At 37.8% G+C, this 16659-nt stretch overlaps 1 protein-coding gene across 3 annotated transcripts in view; it reads left to right on the top strand.

The window, feature by feature from the left end:
- LOC126292258 (zinc finger protein 501-like) overlaps positions 1 to 16659 on the top strand; it is a 146357-nt gene that overhangs the window by 98313 nt on the left and 31385 nt on the right. For all 3 annotated transcript variants that reach the window (XM_049986157.1, XM_049986155.1, XM_049986156.1), the window contains exon 6: positions 7719 to 7768. In XM_049986157.1, the coding sequence (XP_049842114.1) occupies positions 7719 to 7768 (50 nt within the window). The remainder of the gene's footprint in view (positions 1 to 7718; positions 7769 to 16659) is intronic.

Below are 16659 nucleotides of genomic sequence, written 5' to 3'. Positions count from 1 at the left end.
AGGGACATAGGTGTAAAACATCGTAACTGACATTTTGGGCAAGAATGATGTAGGCAGCATATGATGTTGTATCTTGCATCAGAGTTAAATGCATAAGTTAGTTTCCAAAAATCACTACAGCTGGCAGAAGAATACAGCTTGTTCACTCCTGGTACCTGTACAATAAGGATCTGTGTGTCAAAATGGCTATTAGGAGGAAGTTGCAGTTTGAAGGGAAGGCAAATGTGAACAATACTGTAACATTAGAACAGATATTAAAGAGTGATTATGAATTTGATGACTTTTATAAAGATCCAGATTACCAAGAGACAGACAATGAAAGTGATGACAGTGGTAGTAATAAAGAAAGTGAGGTAAGAAGTATCACTAACCTCAAATTTTCTCTTGCTTCTACACAATGTTATCTGTTTTGGTTAACATGTTATACATGCTATAGATTAGTGCAATGACATTTATTGAAGTTGTCAAGTTATATGCACTATAGATTGATGCAGAGAGCTAAAACTGAATGACATGTGCTGTAATATTCTCCTATGCATGTGTATGTGTGCATTTCATGTAAGCATGTAATTTGCATTGTTAGTTACTAAATAAATCCAAGGAATAATTTCAAAAATATTTTTGATTAAGGTATGTTAAGAAGGACTGTAATGAGAATCTTACTTTTAAATGAGCTTTAATACAGATTTTTCAAAGCACAACTCTTTCCTTGTTATAAAATAATTACATTTTTTCTACAGATTTTTTTTTAGAATAATGCGTATCCCAAGAAAGGATTATAGAGTTGTGGCAGAAAAGAGAACAGAGGCATGGACCAATAACAGAAATGGCAGAGAGTCACAAGAGAGGTTCAACTAAAGGATCTGAGAGTAAGGCATGAATGCAATCTTAACTGTAACAACGGGAAAAGGTGTTTTAAATTAGTCAACAAGAAAGATAGAATGGATATTTGTCAGAAGTTTTGGAATATGGGAAATTTTGGATTGCAGAATGGCTACCTTCATGGTTGCGTACTGGTTACCCAAAGAGAGAGAGAGAGAGAGGGAGAGAGAGAGAGAGAGAGAGAGAGAGAGAGAGAGAAAGAAAGAAAGAAAACTGACAGTCCATCAAGATGGAGTCAAGCTGTAAGGTATTGTATGATGTCATCTAGCCAAAAACACACTGAAATTTGTAAGACTGCCATGTTGAGTGTTCATGGAGTACAAAAGACAGGGATTGTCTGGAATACTTAACATCCATAATAAAATAATTCTGTAAAACTCCAGTGGAAGATGAAAGGAGAAAACACCAGCATCATAAAAAAAAAAGTATTCAAGTTGCAGTGCTGAATCTGTCAACACTTTCAAAGGTAGACTGCCAACACATATCAGAAATTATAAAATAGTTGACAGTCCAAACAGGAAATTCATGAGCTTGTAGGACACAGTGGAAAGTTGTTCTTATAAATACAAAGAAGAATGTGTACAACAGCAGAAATCACTGTGTCATTGCTTTACTATAAAACTAGACAAGGCAAAAAAAAGGAAGACCAAAACTTGTTAAAATCCATATCTGTTCGATTTGAGTTTCATCGGTGCAAAGTGAAAGCAGGACAGGATGCTATTATGATTGATGCAGAAGATTCAGAGATAGATAAAGGTATTCATGTCATAATGTTTTATTTGCGGAAGGCCCTACTACCCCCATAGTTTCAACAGGTCCTGCTTTCTACAAAAAGAAATTCTATTTGTAAAATATGTGCAACCATTCTATGTGTGGTATGAAGGAACTGGTGACTGAGGAGCAGATGAAATTCGCTAATGTTAGCTGAACACCTTTAGTGTCATGACATCCTGGGAAAGAAGCTGATGGCCAGATCTCACATCTGTGGAGGCCAAAACGAGAACTCAATCATTGTTTCAGTTTGGTTGAAACTTAAAACAGATATATTTAAAACTGTCTCACATACACAATTCTGCAAGTAGAGCTTACAGTGTTGCCTTCTGATTTTGATTTTGTTCTTGTCAAGGAATATATATGGGATCACTGTTACTATGTATTCTCACCCGATGAATGGGAAAACATCTTGAAAAAGTGTCAGATGAAGAAACCTGTGATTGTGTACCATAAGACTACAGATGATTTTGTGAAGTTTTCAGACTTGCGGGCCTACTTCAGTCGGGCTTGTCAACATGTTCAAGTGAAATCTTTGGAATTATCAATGTTGTGAAGGTGGAGTCTTCAAGTCATGAATATGAAAAAATGAAAGTATGTAATTCATACTGTGGTGAAATGGATGCTAGATCACTAAGAAGAAGAGGTCATCCAATGCTGTTCCTTGAAGGCTTCAAATGCTCTCTCCCATTTCTGTGCAGAGGTCCACAACTCACGGAGGCAAGCAAATTAAATGACACACTCTCTTGTTTCCAATACATAACAGAAGCTCATGGTACTTATTAAAAGTAGCTGAGAAATCTGAAGCAAAGGATGAGAGCAGTGAAAGCAACATTTGAAGACCTGCATTAGTGTTTTCAAGTCTTAAGCTTAGTAATATAAATTACATTATATTGTCTTGTTAATATGTCATATTAAATTATAAGAAAAATGATACCACAAATATGAAGATATATACATTTGTAACCATGAATAACATGGTACCCACCATGTAATGTAATTTGTTTCAATGTGTCATGTTGTGTTTCTTTTTTTTAAATAAAAAATTATTTCCATTTTGTAACCTTACCATTGCATTATTTAATGTTCAGATATATAATTAAAAGATGAAGAAACAATGGAGCATGGTAAATGTATAATTGTGTTTGTATAAAACTGTATTTTTAATAATAACATAAAAATAGTAAAATTCAAAAGGATGTGAGTTACAATAGTTATACATAGGTGAAGAAGCTTGTACTTTATAGACTAGCTGGGAGAGCTGCATCGAACTAATATTTCGACAGAAAACTATAACAACAGTGACATGCTTTATCTGTGTCTTCTGGGTCCCTGTAAGCACCTCTTGACCCAAACTGGTTTTAAATCAACTGCATGTCACAACTTTGACTGTTGACTGCACTTATCCTTGCTCATACAACTGTTTCAGTGTGGATGATATCCTCAGTTAAGTGGTTTTGAGATTTCCTTAAATGCTTGTATTACTGTCCATATTTGAGACAGCTTGTAGTTGTTTCATCAAATCTTGTTTACATTTTACTTGGTTCATTTATTTAATGCAAACTGTTACATACCCACAGCTTTGAATATAATGTTAATGTTAAAGTGCAGTACCATCACATACTCAAAGATTGCATTTACGGTATATTTCCTCAAATGCCTCCTTTTTCCTGCATTTATTTATTTCTGTTTATCTTATTGATATTGCTTCAGTTCCTTATGTATTCTGTAGTTACACTGATGATTATTTCTTCTTTGAATTGGTTTGTGTATCATTCTCCATGTTTTATAACTCCTGATGTAGCCTTGTGAAGTACTAATTTTATTTTATTTTATTAGTTTTGTTTATTAATAGGAACTGTTATGTAGACATGCTGTTCCTATTTTGATTTAAATTTTTTCCTATCTACTCCATTTTTATTTATTTAGTGTTCAATTTTTTACTTCTTCATTGCATTACCACCACACTGTCAAAGATGTTACGTACTGTATGTTTCTGCTTCAGCCTAGTGTGTTACTTCCCTTCCAGTATTGTTTGTAAACATTGTAACTTCTTTGGTGACAATACTCAGTAAATGTCTGAAGATGGCCTTGTAAGCCGAAAACCAGTTAACACAATAGTAATATCATAGAACAAAAGCAAACTGGTGCTTTTAATTTATTATAATGTTATTCTACCAAGAACCAACAGAAGATTCTGTTAACAATTACAAGAGAACTTAAATTCTTGTAATTTTGATTTAATTAAAGATGAAATGGGTAAAACACTAAAGTACTGTGTAGTACCATCATCGAGACAGCCAAAAGAAAACAGTTTAGGTATAAACCCTTCTGGAATGAAACATTAATAAAACTGCAAACAGATAGAAAGCAAGGAAGAAAACTAAATCAACATGGTAGTAAAGCCACAGTGTAGACTGGAGTCAGACAGATATTAAACATTAAGAAAAACAATAAATGAATCCAAAAAACATGCAAGGGTTGGACTAAAATATGAAAACACTGCAAGATATGTATGCTTGAACAGAAATGCAATGCGAGTCAAGCCTGCAGGTAGCACAGCTGTATTTTACCATGAACAGTACCTATGGAATGCCCTCAATAAGTTGCAAGTGTCAGTTAAGGTCAGTACAGTGTTCTCCATAATTGAGAGTGGGTTACATTGGAGTTAAATAAATTCAAATGTGGGCAAATTGTTGGTACTTCTATGGTCAATGCTTCCATAACAAAGGGAGCAAGATTGTTTGATGCTTTAAGACACACCATATCAAATATCTTTACTGCGTACTGGGAAAGCAGAAAAACATCATCCTCTAAGACACAACATGGGCAAAAGAGTGTGTTCAGTGATCATAATAGTCAATCATCGAAGAAGATTATGACAACAACAGAAAATGCAGACAGCTGAAAAAGTCACTGAAGAACTAAGTATCCCACTTGCAAACCCCATCAGCTCCAAAACAACACAAAGGGAGACCAGTAAGCTGGAAATTGTAGAGTGAACAGGATTTCCAGAACCACACATCAGTGATTTCAAGTGCCCGTAACAGGAAAATGTGATGCTAAAGTCGTTAAACCTGGACTGGGGAAAATGGAAGACAGTAATTTGATCAAATGAGTCTCATTTCAAACTGTTCCCAACTTCTGGCAGAGTTTGCACCCTGAAAGTGAAACATGAAAGAAGTTTGGAGATGATCTGGGCTGCCTTATGGTTTCCACGGGCCCCACAATTGCTCTTCTATGCCACATTACAGCCAAGGATTACATGACCTTTTGACTACTCAGGGCCATCCCATTGTGCAATGGTACATGTCAAGGGAACAGGGACACTATTCACTCAGCTCACTTCATCCATGTCTGGTTTTGTGAGCACAAGAATGAATTGTTGCATCTCCTTTGGCCACCACAGTCATCAGATATCAATATTATTGAGTTTTTGTGGTCTACTTTGGAGAGAATAGTGCATGATCATTATCCACTTCTATCATCATTACCTGAAATTGCCATTATTTTGCAGGAAGAATCATGTAACATTCCACTGAAAACCATACAGGACCAGCATTTATCCATTCTGATTGTGAGATGATGGAAGCTGTTTTCAGTGCCAGTGGTTTTCCTACACTGTATTAGACATTGTATTGTGTTGTGGTTTTGGTGTTTCCTTATTTTTGACCAGCAGATTTGTTAAAAATTTAGGTTGCAAAAAAGACAATGGTGAAATCCATAAATCCATTGGAAAACTTGAAAACAAATATTCATATAAAAAACAAGAACCAATAAAGGTCCCTGATACTACCAACACGTTATATTCAGATCACAATATAGCAGAAGACTTCAATAAATTATATTCTCAGTGTAAACATATATTTAAAGAGTTTAAAAATAAATAAAAAGCAATGAAACTTTTACACAGAAAAGCAGGTTTAGATGTGCCTAATAAATTATTTAATGATATTTTTACTATAGAACAATTTACACAAACAATTTCAAGTTCAGAGGACAGAAAAAAATCGTGACTAGATAACATCATGTCTGTGTTCTTAAAATGTATAATTGCAGCATAAACATTACTGAAACTGAAAGTAACTCTTAATTACCATACAGAAAAAGACCATCATTGAACAAATATTAAAAAGTAAGAAAACCAACAAATAATTTTTGCAATTACAAACCCATGTCTTTAACAATCATTTTTGCTAAAATCATGGAGAAGATAATAAATTCTTGATAAGCATTGTACCTTGAAACAGAGAATATTGTATGTGTGAACCAACAAGGGTAAAGAAAATTCTGTTGTACCACCAATAATATTATAAACCGCTCACAAGAAGTAAAATCCACTTTGAGTAATAAGAAAACTTCACTAGAATTATTTGTTTATTTTGAAGATGCTTTTAAATATTTGGTGAGCAAAATTTGTAGAACAACTACAAAACTTAAACATGTCTGGTAAAACTTTCTACTGCCTATGTGACTTCACACAAGGAAGTTCATGGGCAACTAAGATAAATAGCACATTAACATGTTGACTATATTGTGGCTGCAACTGGACACATGAAAGTCTCATCCCTGTTACCATGAGCCTCGCTAGGTGGTGAAACATGCATCACTAAGTGTGCAGCAGTCAACATGTTATTTAAGTCTAATAAATCAAAGAATAGAGTTCCTCAAAGTTCTGCGACCAGTCCAACATGCTTTAATCAGTGCCATCCTGTGATTTGTATCTACAACAGGAGAGGAAAAAACTGCACTTTATGCAGATGACCTTGTTATTTAGATTTCATTACCAGACATCAAAAGGAAGTAATTACCAAATAAAATGAGCTGAGTGACAAATCACCTTTAAGAGTGGTCACAGAAAATCTTACAGAAATAAACGCTCAGGAAACCTACTATCAGTATGTAAAATTAATTAAATGTGACTGCAAACTTACAGTAGTGTAGCACATAGATGCATCTAATAATTTACCTTTCGTATTCTGGCTCTACTTCTAGCAGCAAGTACACACTTTCACACACGCAATCACATGGTCACCCGAACATACACTCCTGTGGCTACGGCTATACTGATTATTGAAAGCAGTTACCTGAGCTGTTGCATATGGGGAAGGCATATCTAAGGGCACATAAGGCAAGGATGGCATAGCACAATAGTGTGAGGCAGGAGGGGAGAGATGCATGAGTCAGCAGCTGCACAATGCCGCGTTCTAAGAAGGTAGATCATATAAGATATATGGAAACGGGAGGAGGGGGCAAACAGAAAGGAAAGTGCAGATGGAGAGGGACATAGGGCCATGTGTGGTTTTTAGAATGTTGAGTGCCAGGTTGTTGAGAAAAACAGGATAACTGCTTGTCTTGTGCTGTTTGAATATCCTGACATATAAAAGGTAATCAATGTATTCTGTTAGTGGCTCTTTCTGATTTGATTGTTTCATCAATTTTAAACTCTTATTGTAGCTTTCACTACTCTTGTATTACTTTGTCTAAAATATAGCACCATGTTTCACTCCTGTTTTAGTTTCAGAATGTTCCAAAATCTCTCCCCAGAGTTTTACCTTAGATGTTGTACTATTTTGTGTTTAGTAATTGAACTGATTGTGAGATCCAGAACTGGTTCTTACAGAATTTTAAAGAGAAACATATGGTACACTGAGGTACAAGTTTAAAAAAAATCTACAATGGTACAAACTATTACAGTAAATTTTTTGATGGCTTAACATAGTTTTAGAACTGTAGTTTGTTCTGGGCAAAGATCTAGTTCAACTTATTTGATGATTGATTTTATTGTTTGCTAATGAAATCCAAATAAAAAGATCATCTGCATACAATGAGGTTTTTACCTCTTCTGCCATAGAAATGAGTGAGGAGAGGTACATGTGACAGTGAGATAGAAATTTTGTGTAGGATAGGAAGAAGTGAAATCCCTCTATAATGCATCAGTTTTATCTCTTTTCTTATGGAGTGGACTTATCAATACACTTTTCTCATTATCAGGATTATTATTATTATTATTATTATTATTATTATTATTTATTATACATGTTCTTAATCCTTCCTTCTTTCAGGAGCTCAGTCATGAAGTGGAGTCAACAAGCAGTGACAGTGAATTGAAAAGGTATTACACAGTTTATTGTACCTCTTGTTTTTTATTTTGTGCATGGCTTGTTTTGCAGCTTATCATTGTAATTGGCCCAGCAGGATATCCAATTATATGTCCATATACACAGTACACCACATCTGTTGACTGGAATCTGTAATGTTGACTTGTCTGTACTGCTGTGTCACAGCCAAGTCCTCCTGTCCCACCATTAGAACGCATACCTGTAATTAGTTAGGGAAATGCAACATATCAAAATACTGACACATACCTGTGGTAAAATTATTCATCTATCAAGACTGGAAGAAGCATATGAGAAAGTGGGCTTACTCTTCACAGTCTATAGCCATTTACAAGTTAACTTTAATTGTTGTTCTGTCCTAAAAAAATTTATAACCAGTAATCGTCTTCCCTGATACATATGATGTTGCACTATTTAAGCATATACGTAGGTCCAGATATGCACAGTTCATAATAATTGCATGGTGCTCAGTTTCTATTCATCTGCGCACCCTGTTGTCAGGACATGAATGAATGCAGTATTCACAAAGCAAATGTTCAGCCACTGTTGAAGTATTATCATTAAGAGTATTCCTTCTCTTCCATTGATCTTCAGATGAAAACATCAAATCCACAAGTTCTCACCTCTTGTGAAAACCACATGAGTTTCAATGACTACTGAGATGTACAATATGACAGATATGCTCAAATGTTAGCGATGTGTATATAATTACTCACTCAAATATTCTAAATGGAGCACACATATTTGACATCTCAAATTAATATCCTTCAAAATGATTGTGATTGTTTGTAACCAAGTTTATTGTTTGTGAAGCACAAGCTATTGAGACATTCGGTAAGACACATGTCCTAACACTCACCACCCCTTTCATCATAACTCCAACTCTCTACAGTTACATACATGCTTATAGAGGGAGAACATCAGTAAGAGCTGCAGGCAGCTTCCTGCTGTTTCACCTACATCCTAGCAGTAAGCAGTTTTTCAACTTCTCGAGAAAAAAATCTAAAATTAGATTGTATGATCCTCTGGGTGCCAAACATGCAATGGCGATGGATAATGGTGAGCAATCCACTATCCAATAGCAGATGGTAAAATGAGATTCATGATTCTTATTGTGTAGTTGTAATAGAGGGAAACATTTCACGTGGGAAAAATATATACAAAAAACAAAGATGCTGTAACTTACCAAATGAGAAGCGTTGGTAGATAGACACAATAAAAAACACACAAATTTCAAGCTTTTGCAACACAAGGTTGCTTCATCAGGAAAGAAGGAAGGAGTGGGAAAGATGAAAGGATGTGGGTTTTAAGGGAGAGGGTAAGGAGTCATTCCAATCCCGGGAGCGGAGGGACTTACCTTAGGGGGAAAAAAAGGACAGGTATACACACACACACACACACACACACACACACACACACACACACACACACACACATTATACTGACATAGGCAGACATATGTAAATGCATAGAGGTTGGGAATGTCATGTCCAACAATTCTTGAAGCAGCATGGTGTTGAAGATTTTGGTGAAGAATTTTGTGAAGCATGTGTTAAGGAGAAGCAACATCACAGCAGTTTTCAGTTATGGCAGCAGTGTGCCACACAAGTTGGAGGAGAGATTCTTGCTGATCTGTGTCGACCTATGGAGTGTAAATCGCTGGGAGGAGCAGAATATTTTCTTTGCTTCACTTGTGGCTTTTCAAGATTACACATGATGTATTTTCTCAAGCAGAAGTCTGAGACTACAGAGAAGGTTGCGGAAATGGTGAGCATTGTGAAAAAAGTTTGTGGTCAACTACCAAAAGCATTTCAATGTGATGGTGGACTGGAATTTGATAATACTGAAGTTAAAGCTTTGATTAAATTGAATGGCATACAACTCGTCATCACAAATCCTTTTACTCCAGAGCAGAGTGGATGTGCTGAGTGCACTAACAGAACAGTTGTGGAACTAGCTCAAACCATGCTGCTAGCTCAGGGCCTGCCCAAGTTTTTGTGGGCAGAAGCAGTAAACACAGCTGTTTGTGTGTTAAACAGGACTGGTACAAGTTGTGTGGATGGCAAAACACCTTATGAGATATTCATTGAAATGACAATACAGCTAAACAAACTTCATATTTTTGGGGTGAAGTGTTTTGTTCATAATCCAAAGGAAAAGCAAAAGAAATGGGATCCAAAAGGAAAACCAGGCATCTTCGCTGGTTATTCTAAAGGCATTGATGGCTTTAGATTGTGGATTCAACAGATTATTTGTAGTAAGGATGTTGTTTTTGAACCTGAGAACACTGGTAAGGCAATGGTGTTACTCCCAAGTGAAAGAAGTAAGGAAGAATTGAAGAATCATGAAGATGCAAGTGTGTTTAAGGAACGTACAAAAAAAAGTTCTAGTGAAAAAATGGTTCAAATGGCTCTGAGCACAATGGGACTCAACTGATGTGTTCATCAGTCCCCTAGAACTTAGAACTACTTAAACCTAACTAACCTAAGGACATCACACACATCCATGCCCAAGGCAGGATTCGAACCTGCGACCGTAGCAGTTGCACGGTTCCAGACTGCGCGCCTAGAACTGCGAGACCACCGCGGCCAGCTTCTAGTGAAAGAGAAGAGATAAATAGGCAACACAGAAGAAACCAGGGCACCTTATTGAAATCATGCTGGCTGAAATAAATGAGCCACAGAATTATACAGAGGCTATTAATTCTGTAGACCACGAACAATGTAGAAGAGTAATGGAGGAAGAAATGACTTTGTTGAAAGAAAATGCTGTGTGGACTTTGGAACATCTGCCACCAGGCCATAAGCCTATTACAAACTGTTGCTTTATGGAATCAAGCGTAAGGCTGATGCTAGAATTGATTGCTATAAAGCAAGACTAGTGGTTCACGGATTTTGTCAACAAAAAGGTATTGACTATAATGAAACGTTCAGTCCTGTTGCTAGATATGATTCAATTAGAGCAATTTTGAGTGTTTCTGCTAGTGAGCAACTTCAGTTGGCACAATTCGATGTAAAATTTTATCTTTTGATTGGCTTAAAAAAAGAGATATATATGGAGTAGCCTGAGAGATTTGAGATGGAATTGATTGGATATGCAAACTTCATAAAAGTTTATATGGACTAAAACAATCTCCAAAGTGCTGGAACCAATGGTTCAAGGACTTCCTAATAAATCTTGGGCTTGTGGAAAGTAAGGCAGATCTGTGTTCGCTCTATCAAGAAAACTGCAATGACAAGTTGATGGTAGTTCTGTATGGTGATGATGGATTAATATCTGCAAGTAAGAAGAAGGATATTGATGATGAGTTTAAAATTACTGTTGAGCCAGTATGATATTTCTTAAATATTAGTATTGTATGTCATGATAATGGATCAATAGAGATTAATCAAGAAAGTTATGCTAAAGATATTCTTCTATGGTTTAACATGGCAGAGGCAAATCCTGTGTCAACTCCAATTGAGCAGTATCTGCAGCCCAATGAGTTAACCAGTGATAAACCAACTAATGCTCTATATTGAGAAGCAGTGAGCTATGTGTCAAAATTTTTAGAGAATCCTCGAGAAAATGACTGGTCTGTGATAAAAAGAATCCTTAAGTATATAAAAGGTTCAGCGTCATTGGCCATAAAATATGATGCAAACAGGAGACTGGAGATATACAGGGTGTTACAAAAAGGTATGGCCAAACTTACAGGAAACATTCCTCACACACAAATAAAGAAAAGATGTTATGTGGACATGTGTCCGGAAATGCTTAAATTCCATGTTAGAGCTCATTTTAGTTTCATCAGTATTTACTGTACTTCCTCGGTTCACCGCCAGTTGGCCCAATTGAAGGAAGGTAATGTTGACTTCAATGCTTGTGTTGAGATGCGACTCATTGCTCTACAATACTAGCATCAAGCACATCAGTACGTAGCATCAGCAGGTTAGTGTTCATCACGAACGTGGTTTTGCAGTCAGTGCAATGTTTACAAATGCGGAGATGCCAGATGCCCATTTGATGTATCGATCAGCAAGGGCAATAGCCATGGCGTGGTACATTTGTATCGAGACAGATTTCCAGAATGAAGGTGTCCTAACAGGAAGACGTTCAAACCAATTGATTAGCGTCTTAGGGAGCACGGAATATTCCAGCCTATGACTCGTGACTGGGGAAGACCTAGAACGACAAGGACACCTGCAATGGATGAGGCAGTTCTTCATGCAGTTGACGATAACCCTAACGTCAGCGTCAGAGAAGTTGCTGCTGTACAAGGTAACGTTGACCACGTCACTGAATGGAGAATGCTACGAGAGAACCAGTTGTTTCTGTACCACGTACAGCGTGTGCAGGCACTATCAGCAGCTGATTGGCCTTCACAGGTACACTTCTGCGAATGGTTCATCCAACAATGTGTCAATCCTCATTTCAGTGCAAATGTTCTTTTTACGGATGAAGCTTCATTCCAACGTGATGAAATTGTAAATTTTCACAATCAACACGTGTGGGCTGATGAGAGTCTGCACTCAATTGTGCAATCACGTCATCAACACAGATTTTCTGTGAATGTTTGGGCAGACATTGTTGGTGATGTCATGATTGGGCCCCATGTTCTTCCACCTACGCTCAGTGGAGCACGTTATCATGATTTCATACGGGATACTCTACCTGTGCTGCTAGAACATGTGCCTTTACAAGTACGACACAACATGTGGTTCATGCACGATGGAGCTCCTCCACATTTCAGTTGAAGTGTTCGTACACTTCTCAACAACAGATTCGGTGACTGATGGATTGGTAGAGGCAGACCAATTCCATGGCCTCCACGCTCTCTTGACCTCAACCCTCTTCACTTTCATTTATAGGTGCATTTGAAAGCTCTTGTCCAAGCAACCCCGGTACCAAATGTAGAGACTCTTCGTACTCGTATTGTGGATGACTGTGATACAATACACCATTCTCCAGGGCTGTATAAGCGCATCAGGGATTCCATGCGACGGAGGGTGGATGCACGTATCCTCGCTAACAGAGGACATTTTGAACATTTCCTGTAACAAAGTGTTTGAAGTCATGCTGGTACGTTCTGTTGCTGTGTGTTTCCATTCCATGATTAATGTGATTTGAAGAGAAGTAATAAAATGAGCTCTAACATGGAAAGTAAGCGTTTCCGGACACACATCCACATAACGTATTTTCTTTCTTTATGTGTGAGGAATGTTTCCTGAAAGTTTGGCCATACCTTTTTGTAAGACTCTGTATACTGATGCTGATTATGCCAGTGATCCAGCAACCCGATGCTCAGTTAGTGGAGTGGTTGCAAGATTTTGTGGAGGAGCAGTTACCTGGGCTAGTAGGTGGCAACATTGCATATCACTGTCAACAACAGAGACAGATTATGTAGCTGCCATTGAAAGGGCAAGAGAAGGAATATGGCTATCTAAGCTATATGAAGAAATTTCACCACTGGAGAGTGTTCCTGTTCTTCTTGTTGATAATGCAGGTGCTATCAAACTGGCCAAAATCCTGAATTTCACAAGAGGTCAAAGCATATTGATGTTCACATGCACTACATCCATGAGAAGATTCAAGAAGGCCAGCTAGCCATTGAACATGTACCAGGCAATCAGCAAGCTACAGATATTCTCACCAAACTATTGCCACATGTCCGGTTTAAATATTTAAGATCATTGATTGGAATGTGTTAAGTACTGCATTTAGCAAGATAAACATTTAGGGGAAGTGTTGAAGTGAAATGTTTATATTAAGCTCTCTGCTGTGTACTATATCTATGTTTTTGGTTGGTGTCATAAAAAAAAATACATGTGTCTTGTTATAGCAACTACATCATTACATCATGTGTATGCTTTATGTTGTGCCCTTTAGTTCTTTCTTGAAGTTTCTGCAACAGGAAGTCTGTGCCTCAAGGAGCTCAGAGGCTCAGCAACTTTGTAACACAGGATAGATGTTGATCTGTTTCAGATCTGATGACAATAGTACAGTGTCAGTGCCGGCAGAAGTGATTGGTAGCACCCATTTGGCACATATTGAGAATGTAGGGCTCTGCAGCACATGGCCCACATGTATTCCTGAGTTCACACAACAACAAAATCAGTTATTATTTCAGTGACATGGGATCATCAAGGTTGATGGCTGTCTGGATGCTCCGTGTCCTGTTGATATTTTTGAATTAGGTGGTTGAACGTGCCCTTTGGGGTCTCCCAGCCATTCATACCACACTACTTTGCTTTATTTCTGGTAATGCATCACCTGGTTGGATAAATTATGTCGTGTTATGCCTGTTCAATGCTCATGTTCAGAAATGCATTTCACCACAGATTATGGACAGTGGGGGCAGTATTATGCTGTAGGGGACATTCGGCGTGTCTTCCATGTTAGTTGTAACAGTAGTAAAGTGGAATGTGATAAATGTGGATTACATGAAAAGTATTGTTGCTCAGCAGGACCCCTTTATGATCGAAGTTTTGCTCGACAGTAACAGCATCTTTCAGCAGGATAACTAACTGTTAGTGTCACCAGGGCACAGGCACACTACACTGGTTGGATGAACGTGATAGTGAACCTGGGTTGATGTCTTATCAATCAGATTTGATTAATCTATACCCAGTGGAACACATCACGGATGCTATTGGGCACCAGCTGTGTTCTCACAAACCACTGGCCCACAATTTAAGAGAATTGTGTGAGAAATGATTAGTCATCTATTGCCACACACCTCAGTAAACCTGGCAGTGACTTGTCAAATCCATGCCATGCAGAATCTTCATTATTGCTGACCAGTATGCCATTAAGCAGGTGGTGGTACCTATTCATGAGTGAATTGGCGAGTATCAAAACATGTTACTTAAATGGCAGTAACTGTGATTGTATTGTCTTAGATGCTAACCTTTATTAAGGTGCCACAAGACTATAGACTGTAGTATGTGGTATAAATTTCATCATGGTACGTTTACCCATTCCTGAGAAAAAGGGGTTTGCACAGTCGGGCAGACAGACAGACAGATAGACAACAAAGTTATTCTATAAGAGTTCCGTTTGTACCAAGTGAGATACAGAGTCCAAAAAATACATAGACAAGCAGATGGAACAGGTTTGTGTAAGTGTCTGAAACGAAATGAGGTAAAAGTAAATACATAACCAGTGGGAAATGCGTCTTTTGGAGCGAAAAATAGGTGAATATTCTCCTCTTTAAAAGACTGATAAGAAGTGGGGAACCAGATCGCTCAGTTCCCATTCCTCCCACCTCACCAGAAATTTTGGCATGTATACATATTTGCATTCTTTAAATACAGATAATTGTAAATCCTTTTACCCCATATCTCTTTGTAGTTAATCTACCATACTCAGCCTCTTCATCTCACTGCCACAGTCTGTGTAATGACTCTCTCCAACTACTTTCTTTTTGTTGTTGTGGTCTTCAGTCCTGAGACTGGTTTGATGCAGCTCTCCATGATACTATATCCTGTGCAAGCTTCTTCATCTCCCAGTACCTACTGCAACCTACATACTTCTGAATCTGTTTAGTGTGTTCATCTCTTGGTCTCCCTCTACAATTTTTACACTCCACACTGCACTCCAATACTAAATTGGTGATCCCTTGATGCCTCAGAACATGTCCTACCAACCGATCCCTTCTTCTAGTCAAGCTGTGCCACAAACTTCTCTTCTCCCCAATCCTATTCAATACCTCCTCATTAGTTATGTGATCTACCCATCTAATCTTCAGCATTCTTCTGTAGCACCACATCTCCAGAGCTTCTATTCTCTTCTTTTCTCTTCTTGTTATTGTCCATCTTTCACTTCCATACATGGTTATGCTCAATACAAATACTTTCAGAAACAACTTCCTGACACTTAAATCAATACTTGATGTTAACAAATTTCTCTTCTTTAGAATCGCTTTCCTTGCCATTACCAGTCTACATTTTATATCCTCTCTACTTTGACCATCATCAGTTATTTTGCTCCCCAAATAGCAAAACTCCTTTACGACTTTAAGTGTCTCATTTCCTAATCTAATTCCTTCAGCATCACCCGACTTAATTCAACTACATTCCATTATCCTAATATTGCTTTTGTTGGTGTTCATCTTATATCCTCCTTTCATGACACTGTCCATTCCGTTCAACTGGCCTTCCAAGTCCATTGCTGTCTCTGACAGAATTACAATGTCATCGGTGAACCTCAAACTTTTTATTTCTTCTATGTGGATTTTAATACCTACTACGAATATTTCTTTTGTTTCCATCACTGCTTGCTCAATATACAGATTGAATAACATCGGGGAGAGGCTACAACCCTGTCTGACTCCCTTCCCAACCACCGCTTCCCTTTCATGCCTCTCGACTCTGCCATCTGGTTTCTGTACAAATTGTAAATAGCCTTTCGCTCCCTGTATTTTACCCCTGCCACCTTTAGAATTTGAAAGAGAGTATTCCAGTCAAGATTGTCGAAACCTTTCTCTAAGTCTACAAATGCTAGAAACGTAGGTTTGCCTTTCCTTAATCTAGCTTCTAAGATAAGTCATAAGGTCAGTATTGCCTCACATGTTCCAATATTTCTACGGAAACCAAACTGATCTTCCCCAAGGTCGGCTTCTACCAGTTTGTTTTTCCATTCGTCTGTAAAGAATTCACGTTAGTATTTTGCATCCATGACTTATTAAACTAATTGTTCGGTAATTTTCATATCTGTCAGCACTTTTTTTTATCCCATTGATTTACAGTATATACCACTGCCACAGCCTTCTCTCTCTCTTACACTGTCTCCTTTTGTCTTTCTTACCACTGCCACTGCCTGGCACCGTATCTAGGCAACGCAAAAATTCGGGCGGCAGTGGGGGTGGGGGGGGGGGGGGGGGAGGCGGGGAGATGCGGCCTCCAAC

This window comes from Schistocerca gregaria, chromosome 9 (assembly GCF_023897955.1).
Source record: "Schistocerca gregaria isolate iqSchGreg1 chromosome 9, iqSchGreg1.2, whole genome shotgun sequence".
Lineage (NCBI taxonomy): Eukaryota > Metazoa > Arthropoda > Insecta > Orthoptera > Acrididae > Schistocerca > Schistocerca gregaria.
The sequence above is the reverse complement of the archived record's forward strand: the minus strand, read 5'-3'. Positions and strand labels throughout refer to the sequence as shown.